This window comes from Ips typographus, linkage group LG14 (genome assembly GCF_016097725.1).
Source record: "Ips typographus isolate SLU linkage group LG14, UJ_Ityp_2.0, whole genome shotgun sequence".
Lineage (NCBI taxonomy): Eukaryota > Metazoa > Arthropoda > Insecta > Coleoptera > Curculionidae > Ips > Ips typographus.
This window is the reverse complement of record NC_138435.1, coordinates 697633-711057: the sequence shown is the minus strand read 5'-3', so window position 1 is coordinate 711057 and position 13425 is coordinate 697633. Positions and strand designations below refer to the sequence as shown.

Genomic DNA, 13425 nt, shown 5'->3' with positions numbered 1-13425 from the left:
ACTAAGAGAGAAGGATTATTTATTAAGCTAAAGCAACAGGTTTTTCTTTTTTAGGAGCAATCAGCTGCTTGCCAATATCTTCTTTTTGGTTGCAGTTTTACTGGATTTCTTTTTCTGTAAATGTAAAACCTTAGACAAAAACAAATACTGAACTGAAAACAACTAACCTTTTTCTTATCAGTGAATTTACTGCCAGTAAAAGCCACTTAGGGTCTTCTTTTTCATAGTCACTTTCCCAGGCTTTTTACCCTTAAATTAACACTATTATTAAAGAAACAAACACCCTACAACCACTCACCAGTTTCTTCTTTTTAGCCCTGTTTGCCTCGCAAAAGACTCTTAATTCGCGATCTTTCATCATAATTTCCCCATTTCAAGGGCCAACTGTACGGAATCGGCGTCTTTAAAATTGACATAAGCAAACCCTTTACCCATACCAGTCCGCCCCCCTGACGATCCTAATATGCGAAATTGGTCCGCAACTTTTAAAAACATTCCACAATTCCTCCTCTTCAGCCTGAAAAGGTAAGTTGCCCACAAATATTGCCTTGGATTCGTCATAGTCTGTTTCCTCCTCACAGAAATGCACTCTTAAGTGATGGTTGAAGAATAACTGTCCATTTTCAGCTTGGGCGCTTTTAGCATCCTCCCCTCCTTAAACTTTATAAAAGCATACACAGACGTTCGGTCTGGATGGTACTCCTTTTTGATTGCCGCGATTTTCTTTGGGGTTTTTAAGTCAGCCACTGGAATCCCCTGATTCTTACACTCTGAATCAAACCGTTTTCTGAAATGTTTCTTAATTTCTTCTTGGGAACTTGCAGGGGAATGTTGCCCACAAATAAGGTTTTTTCATTGTAATCTGTGGAGGTTTCATCTCCTGATTGAATTTATTCTTTATTCGATTGGCTGCATTCAACTCATTTTGCCCAAGCAAAGTTTCTTGGCAGGCAAACTATCTTCTGGGTCTCAATTGAAGCAGATATTTTACGTTTTCTTTCTTCACTTATTGTGTGGTTTTGGTTAAGTTTTTCTTTTTGGGTTTATTACGTGGTTTCTTAACTTTACTTGATTGTCAGTGTTTTCAGTGGATAACTGTACTTTTTGAGCCCTCTTATTGGTTTGTGTAGTACCATTATTAGGGGATTGTTTGCTTATTGTCGTAAACGTTTTAGAAATCAATTTTGGTTTGTTCGGGGTGTTTTGACCGGAAATTAAATCCGCTAAACTACCTACAGAGTATTCCATTGTTACCCTACAAAATTATGAATAACCTAGTTTGAAGGCAAAATTGTCATAAAATTACAAAACAAGAGCAAAAGAGTACTCACCTGGATTTAGAACGAACTTTAGTACTTTATTTAATCTTTAATTTGTAGTACTTCTTGTACCTCGTGTTTTTCTTTGAAATGTATACTTTACTAAAGTAAACAACGATTAAATTGAGGTTAGGTTACGTTCTTCTTCATGTAGATAACACGTCATTGTAGAGCGCCATCTATCCCGGGACAATTTTGTCACGTGCTATAGAATGTTACATTTGTAATATCATCACGTGACCGAACCTTGTTGTTTGACAACGTTTTTAATGATGGCGTCCTGTCAGTTACTAATCGTGATTGTTCATGGTTAAAGGTAACCCAAACGTAAACCTTGTGTTCCCCAAGTTTAATTTATAGATAAACCATTTATAAAATAATTCACACTGTTCAGGAAATAGTTAATATAATTCCTGTGGTTAGGTATCAGAAATTGTCTAGTGTAAGTGTATCGTATACTCGCTGTAAACATGGCGAACACAAACAGAAATGCAGCCTTTGAGGATTTATCCAATGTGGAGTTTGAAACCACGCAAGATGTGGAAGTTATCGATAGTTTCGGTAATATGAACCTTAACGATGACTGGACTAGAAGGATTTTTTCGTACGGTAAGTTTTAAGAACCAGTTGGCAGAGTAAAAGTGGGTCATGGATGGAACCGCTTTGCTGCAACCATTACCAGTGGTTAACCGTAAATTGTTTAAGGATTTGAGAAACCATCAAGCCATCCAGCAGCGAGCATTAAACCGATTATAAAGGGCCGAGACGTGATTGCCCAAGCCCAATCGGGTTACTGGTAAAACGGCCACATTTTCTATTGCTATACTGCAATCAATTGATGTGACAATGAGGGAAACTCAAGTGCTCTGCTTGTCCCCAACACGCGAATTGGCGGTGCAAATACAAAAAGTTGTTCTAGCTTTGGGGATTACATGAATGTCCTTTGCCATGCCTGCATTGGTGGCACCAATTTGGGGGAGGATATTAGAAAGTTGGATTATGGACAAACATGTTGTTAGTGGCACCCCTGGAAGAGTTTATGGTGAGTTTTTTGTGTTGTGTACACTTGTCAATTGCTATAAAGCAGTGTTGCCATTATTTCATTATTGCAGACATGATACGTAGAAGATCTCTACGTACCAGAGCGGTAAAATGCTGATTCTAGACGAGGCGGACGAAATGTTAAACAAAGGCTTCAAAGAGCAGATCTATGACGTGTACAGATTCTTGCCGCCCTCCACTCAAGTCGTGTTGATATCGGCAACGTTGCCGCACGAAATTTTGGAATCCACTTCAAAATTCATGACCGAACCGGTTCGTATCTTGGTCAAGCGCGACGAACTGACACTGGAGGGTATCAAACAATTCTTCGTGGCGGTGGAGCGGGAAGAATGGAAGTTTTGACACATTGTGCGACCTCTACGACACGCTGACCATACACGCAAGCTGTCATCTTTGCAACACCAAAGGAAGGTGGATTGGTTGACGGAGAAAAGAGAGAGAGCAATTTCACGGTAAGCGCGATGCACGGTGACATGCCGCAGAAAGAGAGAGACAACATTATGAAAGAGTTCCGATCGGGACAGAGCAGAGTTTTGATCACGACAGACGTGTGGGCTAGAGGTTGTACTAAACAGTCTGTGATTGGTCAATGAAAATCAATGAAGTGGATTTCTTACAGGTATGACGTGCAACAAGTCAGTTTGGTGATCAACTACGATTTGCCCAACAATCGTGAATTGTACATTCACAGAATTGGCAGGTCGGGTCGTTTTGGTCGTAAAGGTGTGGCCATTAATTTTGTCAAGTCAGATGATATCAGGATTTTGCGTGACATAGAACAGTACTACTCTACTCAAATTGATGAAATGCCCATGAATGTCGCTGATCTAATTAAGTTATTTATAATAATAATTTGTATTTGTACTGATAATGTTGAATAAAGTTCATAACAATTATTGAACACTCATTACTAGTAGTGAGAATGGTTGTCAAGTCAAAAAGAAAAATCATATTAATTTATATATTCAATTATACAACATAACAAACACGGCTAGTGTTCACTTACAATGGTTTTCTTGTTTATCTAGGAAATATTAAAATATAAACTAAAAAATGTACAATGTAACGTAACTATAGTTTACCTTGGAATATTATTATTAGTATAATATTTAAAATTCTGTACAATCACCACCTCTAAGAATTTTTTTTGTTTTTTTTTTTTTGTAAACCTATAACTGAATTTTCGCAGGAATTTACAACGCATGCGAAAAAGCAATGATATAGAACCGATAAAATTACGTAATACAAGATTTTGTTTTATAGTTTTTGTTTAGAAAAAACCGTTAGTACTGGACAATAAGTTTATAAAGTGGATTTTTGCTTTGTAAATCTATATAATATTAACAATAAAATAAACTAAACAATATGAGTACATCAAAATGGGTGAAGGCCCTTCTCTATAAGTTAGTCGTTGCGACTAAAAAATTACTTAGCAAATTTTTTTCAACCGAATCCAGAATGTAAATGCCTAATTTATGGAATAACACTTAAAAGTTGTTCAAGACAAAGGAAAGGTAAAAGAACAAAAGCCCCGGGACAGCCAGAAAATTACCAGTTGATTACCACAAGGATCTGGTGACTTATGCATTTATATATCACTAGAGTGCCAGCAGAATGCACAGTCCGAATTTTTTTTAAAATAACACTTCACTGTGACCGACAGCCATCACTTGCAGCAATTACCGGCAGTCTTTGGTTCCGTATTGCCTTCCGTTAGTCTTCTGCCTTGCCCACTACCTGTTTGTCCTGTGTTTTGTTCGTTTTTAGGCAGTTTCTTAGCTAAAATCACAAAAAAACTGTCAACTGTCATCAGGTGTAAAACCAAAGTAGGCTTGTATAGTTTGACAGTGACATAAACAATATGGCGGACTCACCGATTGCTAAGAAAATATCATTAACATTCATTGCAGTTTTGGCGGACGTTTCCATAAACAGTAATCCGTTCTCATCGGCGTAGGTTTGGGCCTCCTCATACTCCACCATCCTTTTATTAGCTAAATCTTGCTTATTGCCCGCCAAGGCTATAACGATATTCGGACTAGCCTGACGCTGCAACTCTTTTACCCACGTCTTGGCTCTACCGAACGTGTCCTGATTGGTGATGTCGTAGACGACAATAGCCGCCTGCGCACCTCTATAGTACATCGGGGCCAAACTGTGATACCTGTAAGTGATATTTGTTGCCCCACTGGGAGAAAAACATTTTTTTTTCGACAGGTTTTTACCTCTCCTGGCCGGCCGTGTCCCAAATTTCAAATTTGACCGTTGTGTCGTCCAAACAGATGGTCTGGGTGAGAAAAGCTGCCCCGATTGTGCTTTCCTGGTACTCGTGAAACTGGCCCTTGACGAAACGTAGCACCAGGCTGGATTTGCCCACGGCGCTTTCGCCCAACAGCACCAACTTAAACTGGCAGATTTTGCCTTGCGCTTGACCATTGGGTCTTTGTGCAGCACCAGATCTGTTTGCCATATTTCTGAAAAATTAGGTAAGACAATTTTAATCCATAATAATAATTCAAGCAAAAGCTGTCAACTGACAAATCCACTTGATATAGCTATCCTTGTCAGGAGCACTAATTTTCAAAATGTCTCTCTCTCTCTCTCCCTAAAATGTCATTGGACACTAAAATCAAGTAGCCTAGTGCTAATTACCAAGAAAGAACTATTTAACAATACTATTGTTTGTAGTACATTGTAATCTTAATAAAGGTAATCTCCATGTTTATGGTCTCAACAACAGGGGACACTGTAGGCAACACCAAATTTATGATTGAAAACTGAAGACTTCATTGAAAATTATGTTAATTGCTAATTAGTGTGCTGGAAACCTTTTTACTGATGGATCAAGATTTTAGGTGACAACAACACAAGATAAAACACAAAGAGGGGGGCGGATTGGTTGACTTTCAAGGGCGTTACACTACCTGGGCAGCGTGAGGAACTCAGTGGTTTTACCCGTAATTTTCACTAGAAATCCACTAAAGTACGGATTGATTTTCCTCAACAGGTTCCGTGCAAAATTAAATTATAGAAAATTTGCTTAAACGGTGCATGAATGAGAGATTACGACTAATGACGCACTTGACAAGGAAAACATAGCACAAATGACTAACCTTGTTTTAAGAGCGGGTTGTCGTTCGCGATCACGTCGTTCCGATGTCGGATGCTAATTTCGTAGACATAAAAACTCCGGTCCGGTAGGAACTTGAGCCAGGAATCCCGAAAATTGAAGGAAATTTACGGACAAATTTGACGAAAATCCACTTACTAAAAACTGACTGACAGTTCCTTTTGTTAATGGCCGCAAGTGGGCAGCACACTCTATTTTTGCATTGTTGCCACAAATTTCAAAAACATATTAATCCCCCATAATATCAACATTTTCGTGTTATTAGAAGTATTTAAAAGTTAAAAAGCGGAATGATTCAATTTGTGATCCTAATTAATACTAAACACTCTACTTGGTGAAGTGGTAGGTGATGCCAAGCATATTTCCTGGCCAACTAATAAGTTGCTAGAATTGGCAATGCTGCACATTAATTGTCACTACTAGTAAAAGTCAACTTACTTGACATTTGACATTCTAGAATCAGTGAAGTTGTGTTGTGTGCTGGTTAAAAATAAAATGGTGTATTGTAGTTTGTTGAACCTGTAAACTAAATTTGGTGCAAACATTTCACAAAACCATGAGTGAACAGTCAGACGTAAGTACTCGGGTACACGAGTGTACAGCCAATAAAAACTGTGTGTTTTGTTGCATGTTCAGCCCCCTCAGGATATACCGGCTATTATGCCCGGATTGCCGCCCCAAGTTTTGATCGGTCCTCCTCCAAGCGTGGAGAACCCCCTCAGCGGCCCACCCCCGGGCATTACCATGTTTCCACCCCCTAATTGGCCTGAAACCCAAGAATCTGCAAGTATGTATTCTGAAGGGTTTAATTTTCTAATTAACCTAACCTAATTAGTTGTTTGGTTGTACTATGTGGTAGAGTGAACTGTAACTGTACGCCTCATTGGTTTCCTGGCTCTATAAAGGGAGCACAGAAAATGTACTTTAAGCCAGGCTTAAGTTAAGTGTGGATCAGACTGTCAATTCAGGTGAAAAGAGTCACAGTCTGAACTACACTTATTCTTATGCTTGACAATAGTGTTTTATAAAATACAGACATGTTCTACTATCTCTCTCTCTCTCTGTAGCCTTCACAATCCTGTCAACTCCATTTTATGCAAATTTGAAGTTTCATTCATCTAGAAGGTCTTGGAAATGTAATCTTCTTCCTTTTTATATTTTGATGGAAAAACTTGTCAAGCAAAATTTTTTATTTAATGTTTTTGAATATTTAATGAATTTTTCCCAAAAAGTGAATACTACCAATTTGTACATTTACTAAAAGCTTTCTGTTTTCATTCTGGTTCAAATTGGAAAAGATAGTTAAAAGTTCCTTGACCAAATGCTGTGTGAATCAAAATGGCCGCCACAAAGTCTGTCAAAATATCTTTCTTTTTTACTGATTAGTGAAAAATCTCCAATTATTGCGCTAATTTAAGGTGAAATTGGCAATTTAGGTGGTGAACAAATGCAAGGACCACCCCCTGAAAAACAGTTACCCTCCCTATTATCCATAAAAGTGGATCCACCCACTCAGGTGGAACCAACAGGACCAGTTGAAGTGGTTCTGCCCCAAGTTTTGGAAGATGTTCTGGCGCTGAAAGATCAAAGAGCTATCGAATTGGGCGCCGAAGATGAAGGTAAAACGCCCCAATTAGAAGAGCGGGGTCCTTTATGGGAAAAAGTTGAAAACGTCGTTAATGTAAGTTTTTACTCACTAACAGTAGGTTTTGTATACATTTGTTGTGTTAAGGAGGCTGAGCCTGAAGGGGAGGAAGAGTCAACTCCGGCTAAATCAAGTAAGGAACCTAAAGAGAAGGTGAGCAAGAACAAAAAGAAGAAAAAACGGAAGAAGAACAAAAAAGACCGAGAAAACGAGGAAAGAGAAAAACAGAAAGAACTGGAGAATGGCAAAGATGGTGAAGAACTCATTGATCCACAAACTGAAGTGGAAATCGAGTATGTTCAAGAGAAAATCGGTCTGCACGAGCTGGCACCCCAATACAGACAGTTTTATTCGATTTTCGAGCAATTTAAGATTTCCGACGAAAAATCCAACATTCCCCCACCCACTCTAGCCAACATAACATCTTTATCCCACTCAAAGTTTGATGATATGAATGAAGACAATGAGGAATCAGAAGAGGTTGGTAACTATCTGTTTGAGTTAACGCGCTAAACTTGAAAGTTTCAGAGAAAAATCGAGGATAAAAGTAAAATGTCCAAAAGGAAACTGAAGAAACTGACCAGACTTAGTGTGGCAGAACTGAAACAGTTAGTCAACCGTCCTGATGTGGTTGAAATGCACGATGTAACGGCGCGCGATCCTAAACTGTTGGTGCAACTAAAAGCCCACAGAAACACGGTTCAGGTAAATGGTTTTGAATTACAATTTACCAGGTACATTAATAAATACGTAGGTGCCGAGGCATTGGTGTTTCAAACGAAAATATCTGCAAGGTAAACGCGGTATTGAAAAACCACCCTTTAATCTACCAGACTTTATTAAGCGTACCGGTATTATGGAGATGCGCGCTTCGCTGCAGGAAAAAGACGAGTCAAAGACGTTAAAAGCGAAAATGAGGGAGAGGGCCCGTCCGAAACTTGGAAAAATCGATATCGATTATCAGAAATTGCACGATGCTTTTTTTAAGTGAGTTTTGCTAGTTTTAGTAGAGTTGGTGATAATTGATTAAATTAGGTGGCAAACAAAACCTAAAATGACAATTCACGGCGATCTGTACTACGAAGGTAAGGAATTCGAGACGAGGCTCAAGGAGAAAAAGCCTGGTGATTTGTCTGAAGAGCTTCGAACCGCACTGGGTATGCCGGTGGGCCCCAACGCCAATAAGGTATGTCCCCAGTATCATTTTTTTGTTCAACAAAATGCCTTTTTTCATACAAAATACCTTGAAATGCCTTTAAAATACCTTAGAATGGCTCATAGTGATATATTGCCTTAAAACTGCTTAAAATGCCTCAAATTGTCTTGAATACATCAAAATGCCTCTTGAAATTAATTTTTATGGTCACGTGACAGTTTTGTCAAAATGTCATAACGATTGATGATTCAATTGGCGTTTCAAGTTAAGTTAAGTTAACCTAACATTATAAATAATATGACACTGTCACTTCATATTTGCTAAATTTCTAACCAAAATCAATGTAAACAAAGGGAGAAATGACAGCTGGAATGTCTGAAACTGTTTTCAAAACTGAACACCAGAGGGAGAGTATCTTTTACCTTGAAATGTCAATAAAAATGACTTTCTCCGCTTACGTGTCTGTTAAACGATTAAAATTGATTTTTTTTAATCTCCCATGACAGTTTTTAGGTTAGGTTAGGTGTTAACGTAAAGGTTTTTCCAAATTTTTGATTTGATCTTGTGCCGAAAGCTTCAAATTGATTTTTCTCAGGTCAGATGACTGTTTTTTCCAAATTCTGACAGACACTTTTGACATTTGGCCGAATCTTCTAACTGTCACAGTAACCAAGTTAGCAGGTGTCAAATAAAGTCAATCATTTGAGAAAAATTGGTAATTTAAATTTAGACAGTAGTCAAATTATAAGAATGTCAAAATGTCAAAATTAGTTAAATTGTGGTTTAAATTGAAAAACTTGATAAATTAAATTTAGACTATTTTACGGAGTTGCAAAAGCTGAAAATGCATGAGACACATCACGTGACGTTGATTATGCAATTTTAGAGCTTGCAACACTGTAAAAGCCAGTCAAAAACAGTCACGTGACTTTAAAATGTAATTTAAACGTTGATCATTTAGTAAATTGAATTTGGACAGTTGTAACAGTTGAAAATGCAAGAGACACATCACGTGACATTAATTATGCAATTTTAAAGCTTGCAACACTGTAAAAACCAGTCACGTGACTTTAAAATGAAATTTAAACGTTGATCATTTGGTAAATGGAATTTGGACAGTTGTAACAGTTGAAAATGCATGAGACACATCACGTGACGTTGATTATGCAATTTTAAAGCTTGCAACACTGTAAAAACCAGTCAAAAACAGTCACGTGACTTTAAAATGTAATTTAAACGTTGATCATTTAGTAAATTGAATTTGGACAGTTGTAACAGTTGAAAATGTATGAGACACATCACGTGACGTTGATTATGCAATTTTAGAGCTTGCAACACTGTAAAAACCAGTCAAAAACAGTCACGTGATTTTAAAATGTAATTTAAACGTTGATCATTTACTAAATGGAATTTGGACAGTTGTAACAGTTGAAAATGCATGAGACACATCACGTGACGTTGATTATGTAATTTTAGAGCTTGCAACACTGTAAAAACCAGTCAAAACCAGTCACGTGACTTTAAAATGAAATTTAAACGTTGATCATTTGGTAAATTGAATTTGGACAGTTGTAACAGTTGAAAATGCATGAGACACATCACGTGACGTTGATTATACAATTTTAGAGCTTGCAACACTGTAAAAACCAGTCAAAAACAGTCACGTGACTTTAAAATGTAATTTAAACGTTGACCATTTGGTAAATTGAATTTGGACAGTTGTAACAGTTGAAAATGCAAGAGACACATCACGTGACATTAATTATGCAATTTTAAAGCTTGCAACACTGTAAAAACCAGTCAAAAACAGTCACGTGACTTTAAAATGTAATTTAAACGTTGATCATTTAGTAAATTGAATTTGGACAGTTGTAACAGTTGAAAATGTATGAGACACATCACGTGACGTTGATTATGCAATTTTAGAGCTTGCAACACTGTAAAAACCAGTCAAAAACAGTCACGTGATTTTAAAATGTAATTTAAACGTTGATCATTTACTAAATTGAATTTGGACAGTTGTAACAGTTGAAAATGCATGAGACACATCACGTGACGTTGATTATGTAATTTTAGAGCTTGCAACACTGTAAAAACCAGTCAAAACCAGTCACGTGACTTTAAAATGAAATTTAAACGTTGATCATTTACTAAATTGAATTTGGACAGTTGTAACAGTTGAAAATGCATGAGACACATCACGTGACGTTGATTATGTAATTTTAGAGCTTGCAACACTGTAAAAACCAGTCAAAACCAGTCACGTGACTTTAAAATGAAATTTAAACGTTGATCATTTACTAAATTGAATTTGGACAGTTGTAACAGTTGAAAATGCATGAGACACATCACGTGACGTTGATTATGTAATTTTAGAGCTTGCAACACTGTAAAAACCAGTCAAAACCAGTCACGTGACTTTAAAATGAAATTTAAACGTTGATCATTTACTAAATTGAATTTGGACAGTTGTAACAGTTGAAAATGCATGAGACACATCACGTGACGTTGATTATGTAATTTTAGAGCTTGCAACACTGTAAAAACCAGTCAAAAACAGTCACGTGACTTTAAAATGTAATTTAAACGTTGATCATTTAGTAAATTGAATTTGGACAGTTGTAACAGTTGAAAATGTATGAGACACATCACGTGACGTTGATTATGCAATTTTAGAGCTTGCAACACTGTAAAAACCAGTCAAAAACAGTCACGTGATTTTAAAATGTAATTTAAACGTTGATCATTTACTAAATTGAATTTGGACAGTTGTAACAGTTGAAAATGCATGAGACACATCACGTGACGTTGATTATGTAATTTTAGAGCTTGCAACACTGTAAAAACCAGTCAAAACCAGTCACGTGACTTTAAAATGAAATTTAAACGTTGATCATTTACTAAATTGAATTTGGACAGTTGTAACAGTTGAAAATGCATGAGACACATCACGTGACGTTGATTATGTAATTTTAGAGCTTGCAACACTGTAAAAACCAGTCAAAACCAGTCACGTGACTTTAAAATGAAATTTAAACGTTGATCATTTGGTAAATTGAATTTGGACAGTTGTAACAGTTGAAAATGCATGAGACACATCACGTGACGTTGATTATACAATTTTAGAGCTTGCAACACTGTAAAAACCAGTCAAAAACAGTCACGTGACTTTAAAATGTAATTTAAACGTTGACCATTTGGTAAATTGAATTTGGACAGTTGTAATTGCTGAAATTGTAAAATACACGTTGCGTGAGGTTGATAATGCAATTTTGAGCTTGCAACAGTGTCAAAAACAGTCACGTGACCTTAAAAATGTAGTAAACGTTGAAAAATTGCTAAATCTTAATTTTCAGTCAATTTTGTTATATCAATACACTATATTGTCTGACTGCAATGTATTCCTTAAAATATCGCAAAATTTCCTTTAGTTAGTCTTTATTTCGCTCAAAATTCAAATAAAAATCTCACAAAATATGAAATATACCGACAATGCCTCAAATACTCTAAAATATCTTAAAAATATCTCAAAATGCTTCACAATAATTGGAGAGTGCCTCATAATACCTCGAGTGTGTTACCCTAAAATATTTTGGCAATCTACGTCCCAATTGGGAGAAAAAAAGGAAATTTCAACGTTTTTAAACGAACTGAAAGGTGCCTCCACCGTGGCTTATCGCGATGCAACGGTACGGACCGCCCCCCAGTTATCCTAACCTGAAAATTCCCGGTTTGAACGCACCAATCCCCGAAGGATGTTCGTTTGGTTATCACGCGGGCGGCTGGGGAAAACCTCCAGTGGACGAGAACGGGAAACCGCTCTACGGTGATGTGTTCGGAACGAATCAAAGCCAACTCGATGTAAGTGAAAAATGTTGTTAAAATTGTCAGTTTGGTCATTTAGTATTTTTGTCAGGATATCGGTGAGGATGCTACAGTGGATAAGTCATTGTGGGGCGAATTGGAATCCGAATCAGAAGAGGAGAGCGAGGAGGAAGAGGAGGAGGAGGGAACGGAAACCGAAGTGGCTGACGAATCGGGTAAGTCAAGACTGTTTTCATGTGACAGTGTTAAAAAAACGTTTTTCGCAGGTTTAGTGACACCAGCTGAAGGTTTGGTAACACCAAGCGGAATCACGAGCATTCCAGCCGGCATGGAAACTCCAGAAGCGATCGAACTGAGAAAGAAACGCATCGAAAGCGAAATGGAAAGGTAATAAAACCAAGAAAACTTGTCAGTAATAATAAATTTGTACGATTTCAGTAACGAAACTCCGGTTCTATATCACGTGCTGCCAGAAAAACGAAACGAACGAATCGGAGGTGCTATGATGGCCAGCACCCACGTCTACGATATTGCTTCGATGGGTGCCGCTCAAAATCCGGTGCCAATCAGACGGTAAGTGCAAACAACCAACCACTTTAGTTGTCCTCCATCGACTGTCAATTGTTTTCAGAGCAAACGAACGCGAAGGAATGGTGGAGTTGGCCTTGGATCCGTCAGAACTGGATATGGACAGTGACGCAATGGCGGTGCGTTACGAGCAGCAAGTCCGAGAAAACCAGTCCCAGTTGCAAAAGGAAGATTTGAGCGACATGTTGGCCGAACACGTCGCCAAACAAAAGGTAATTCAATCGTTACGCTTGTTAACCGCATTTTGTTAAGTAATGGTGATTGTAGAGCAAGCGCAAACGGCAGCAGCAAGATTCGAAATCCACGAAGAAGTACAAAGAGTTCAAGTTTTAGGCGAAAAAAGTGGTTTACGTAATAGATGTAACAATTAAGTACCAGACATTCTAAAGGGTCTGTAATATTGTATTAAATAATGAATAAAAAGAATCGGAAGGTAACATTGAACCTTGTTTGTGTATTAAAAGACCAAAACGGAACACTCCATCGATTCCGCAATTCCCCTACTGGGCCACGTTCAGAAATAACCTCACATCCGTAATTTGACACCTGATCGACATATTTGTCAAACGAACCAGTGTCACGTGCTATATTTCTGAACTCCACCCTGCGCAATTGAATGAAACTTCCAATTAACCTAAAAACCGCAAAGCTTTATTGTTTGTCTGTTTTTTTGCTTTTCGCCCGGCGAAACAAACAGAAT

At 37.6% G+C, this 13425-nt stretch overlaps 4 protein-coding genes across 7 annotated transcripts; 2 read left to right on the top strand and 2 right to left on the bottom strand.

Moving 5' to 3' along the window:
- Nucleotides 1-2: 2 nt before the first annotated feature.
- Nucleotides 3-1483, bottom strand: LOC145737898 (RNA-binding protein 34). The gene is given in 10 exon segments (XM_081992738.1): nt 3-114; nt 168-249; nt 299-369; nt 372-448; nt 450-651; nt 654-749; nt 752-871; nt 874-955; nt 1027-1255; nt 1332-1483. Coding segments are annotated over 8 exon segments (933 nt in total). The 5' UTR covers nt 1249-1255; nt 1332-1483; the 3' UTR covers nt 3-114; nt 168-186.
- A 140-nt stretch (nt 1484-1623) lies between these two features.
- LOC145737768 (eukaryotic initiation factor 4A-III-like) lies at nt 1624-3277 on the top strand. Its single transcript, XM_081992587.1, is given in 10 exon segments — nt 1624-1928; nt 2025-2110; nt 2112-2244; nt 2247-2323; nt 2325-2361; nt 2432-2470; nt 2473-2717; nt 2719-2782; nt 2785-2817; nt 2820-3277. Coding segments are annotated over 10 exon segments (1296 nt in total). The 5' UTR covers nt 1624-1789; the 3' UTR covers nt 3263-3277.
- A 51-nt stretch (nt 3278-3328) lies between these two features.
- On the bottom strand, nt 3329-5686 carry Rab5 (RAS oncogene family member Rab5). Of its 2 annotated transcripts, none has more exons than XM_081992593.1 (4): nt 5495-5686; nt 4607-4855; nt 4256-4545; nt 3329-4160 (listed from the first exon to the last, which is right to left on the bottom strand). In XM_081992593.1, exons 2-4 carry the CDS (start codon nt 4849-4851, stop codon nt 4048-4050), a joined length of 648 nt encoding a protein of 215 aa, XP_081848719.1. In that variant the 5' UTR covers nt 4852-4855; nt 5495-5686; the 3' UTR covers nt 3329-4047. The 2 variants fall into 2 exon arrangements, with proteins under 2 accessions (XP_081848719.1, XP_081848720.1); XM_081992594.1 differs by lacking the exon at nt 5495-5686 and adding an exon at nt 5306-5457.
- A 242-nt stretch (nt 5687-5928) lies between these two features.
- Nucleotides 5929-13162, top strand: Sf3b2 (splicing factor 3b subunit 2). Of its 3 annotated transcripts, XM_081992583.1 has the most exons (13): nt 5930-6085; nt 6148-6298; nt 6948-7192; nt 7244-7636; nt 7685-7861; nt 7911-8143; nt 8192-8342; nt 11970-12173; nt 12229-12352; nt 12404-12524; nt 12576-12710; nt 12769-12937; nt 12993-13162. In XM_081992583.1, the coding sequence occupies exons 1-13, from the start codon at nt 6068-6070 to the stop codon at nt 13056-13058; spliced, it is 2187 nt and encodes a 728-aa protein (XP_081848709.1). In that variant the 5' UTR covers nt 5930-6067; the 3' UTR covers nt 13059-13162. The 3 variants fall into 3 exon arrangements, with proteins under 3 accessions (XP_081848708.1, XP_081848709.1, XP_081848710.1); XM_081992582.1 differs by having other exon boundaries at nt 5929-6085; nt 6948-7636; XM_081992584.1 differs by lacking the exons at nt 5930-6085; nt 6148-6298 and adding an exon at nt 6682-6863 and having other exon boundaries at nt 6930-7636.
- Nucleotides 13163-13425: the final 263 nt, after the last annotated feature.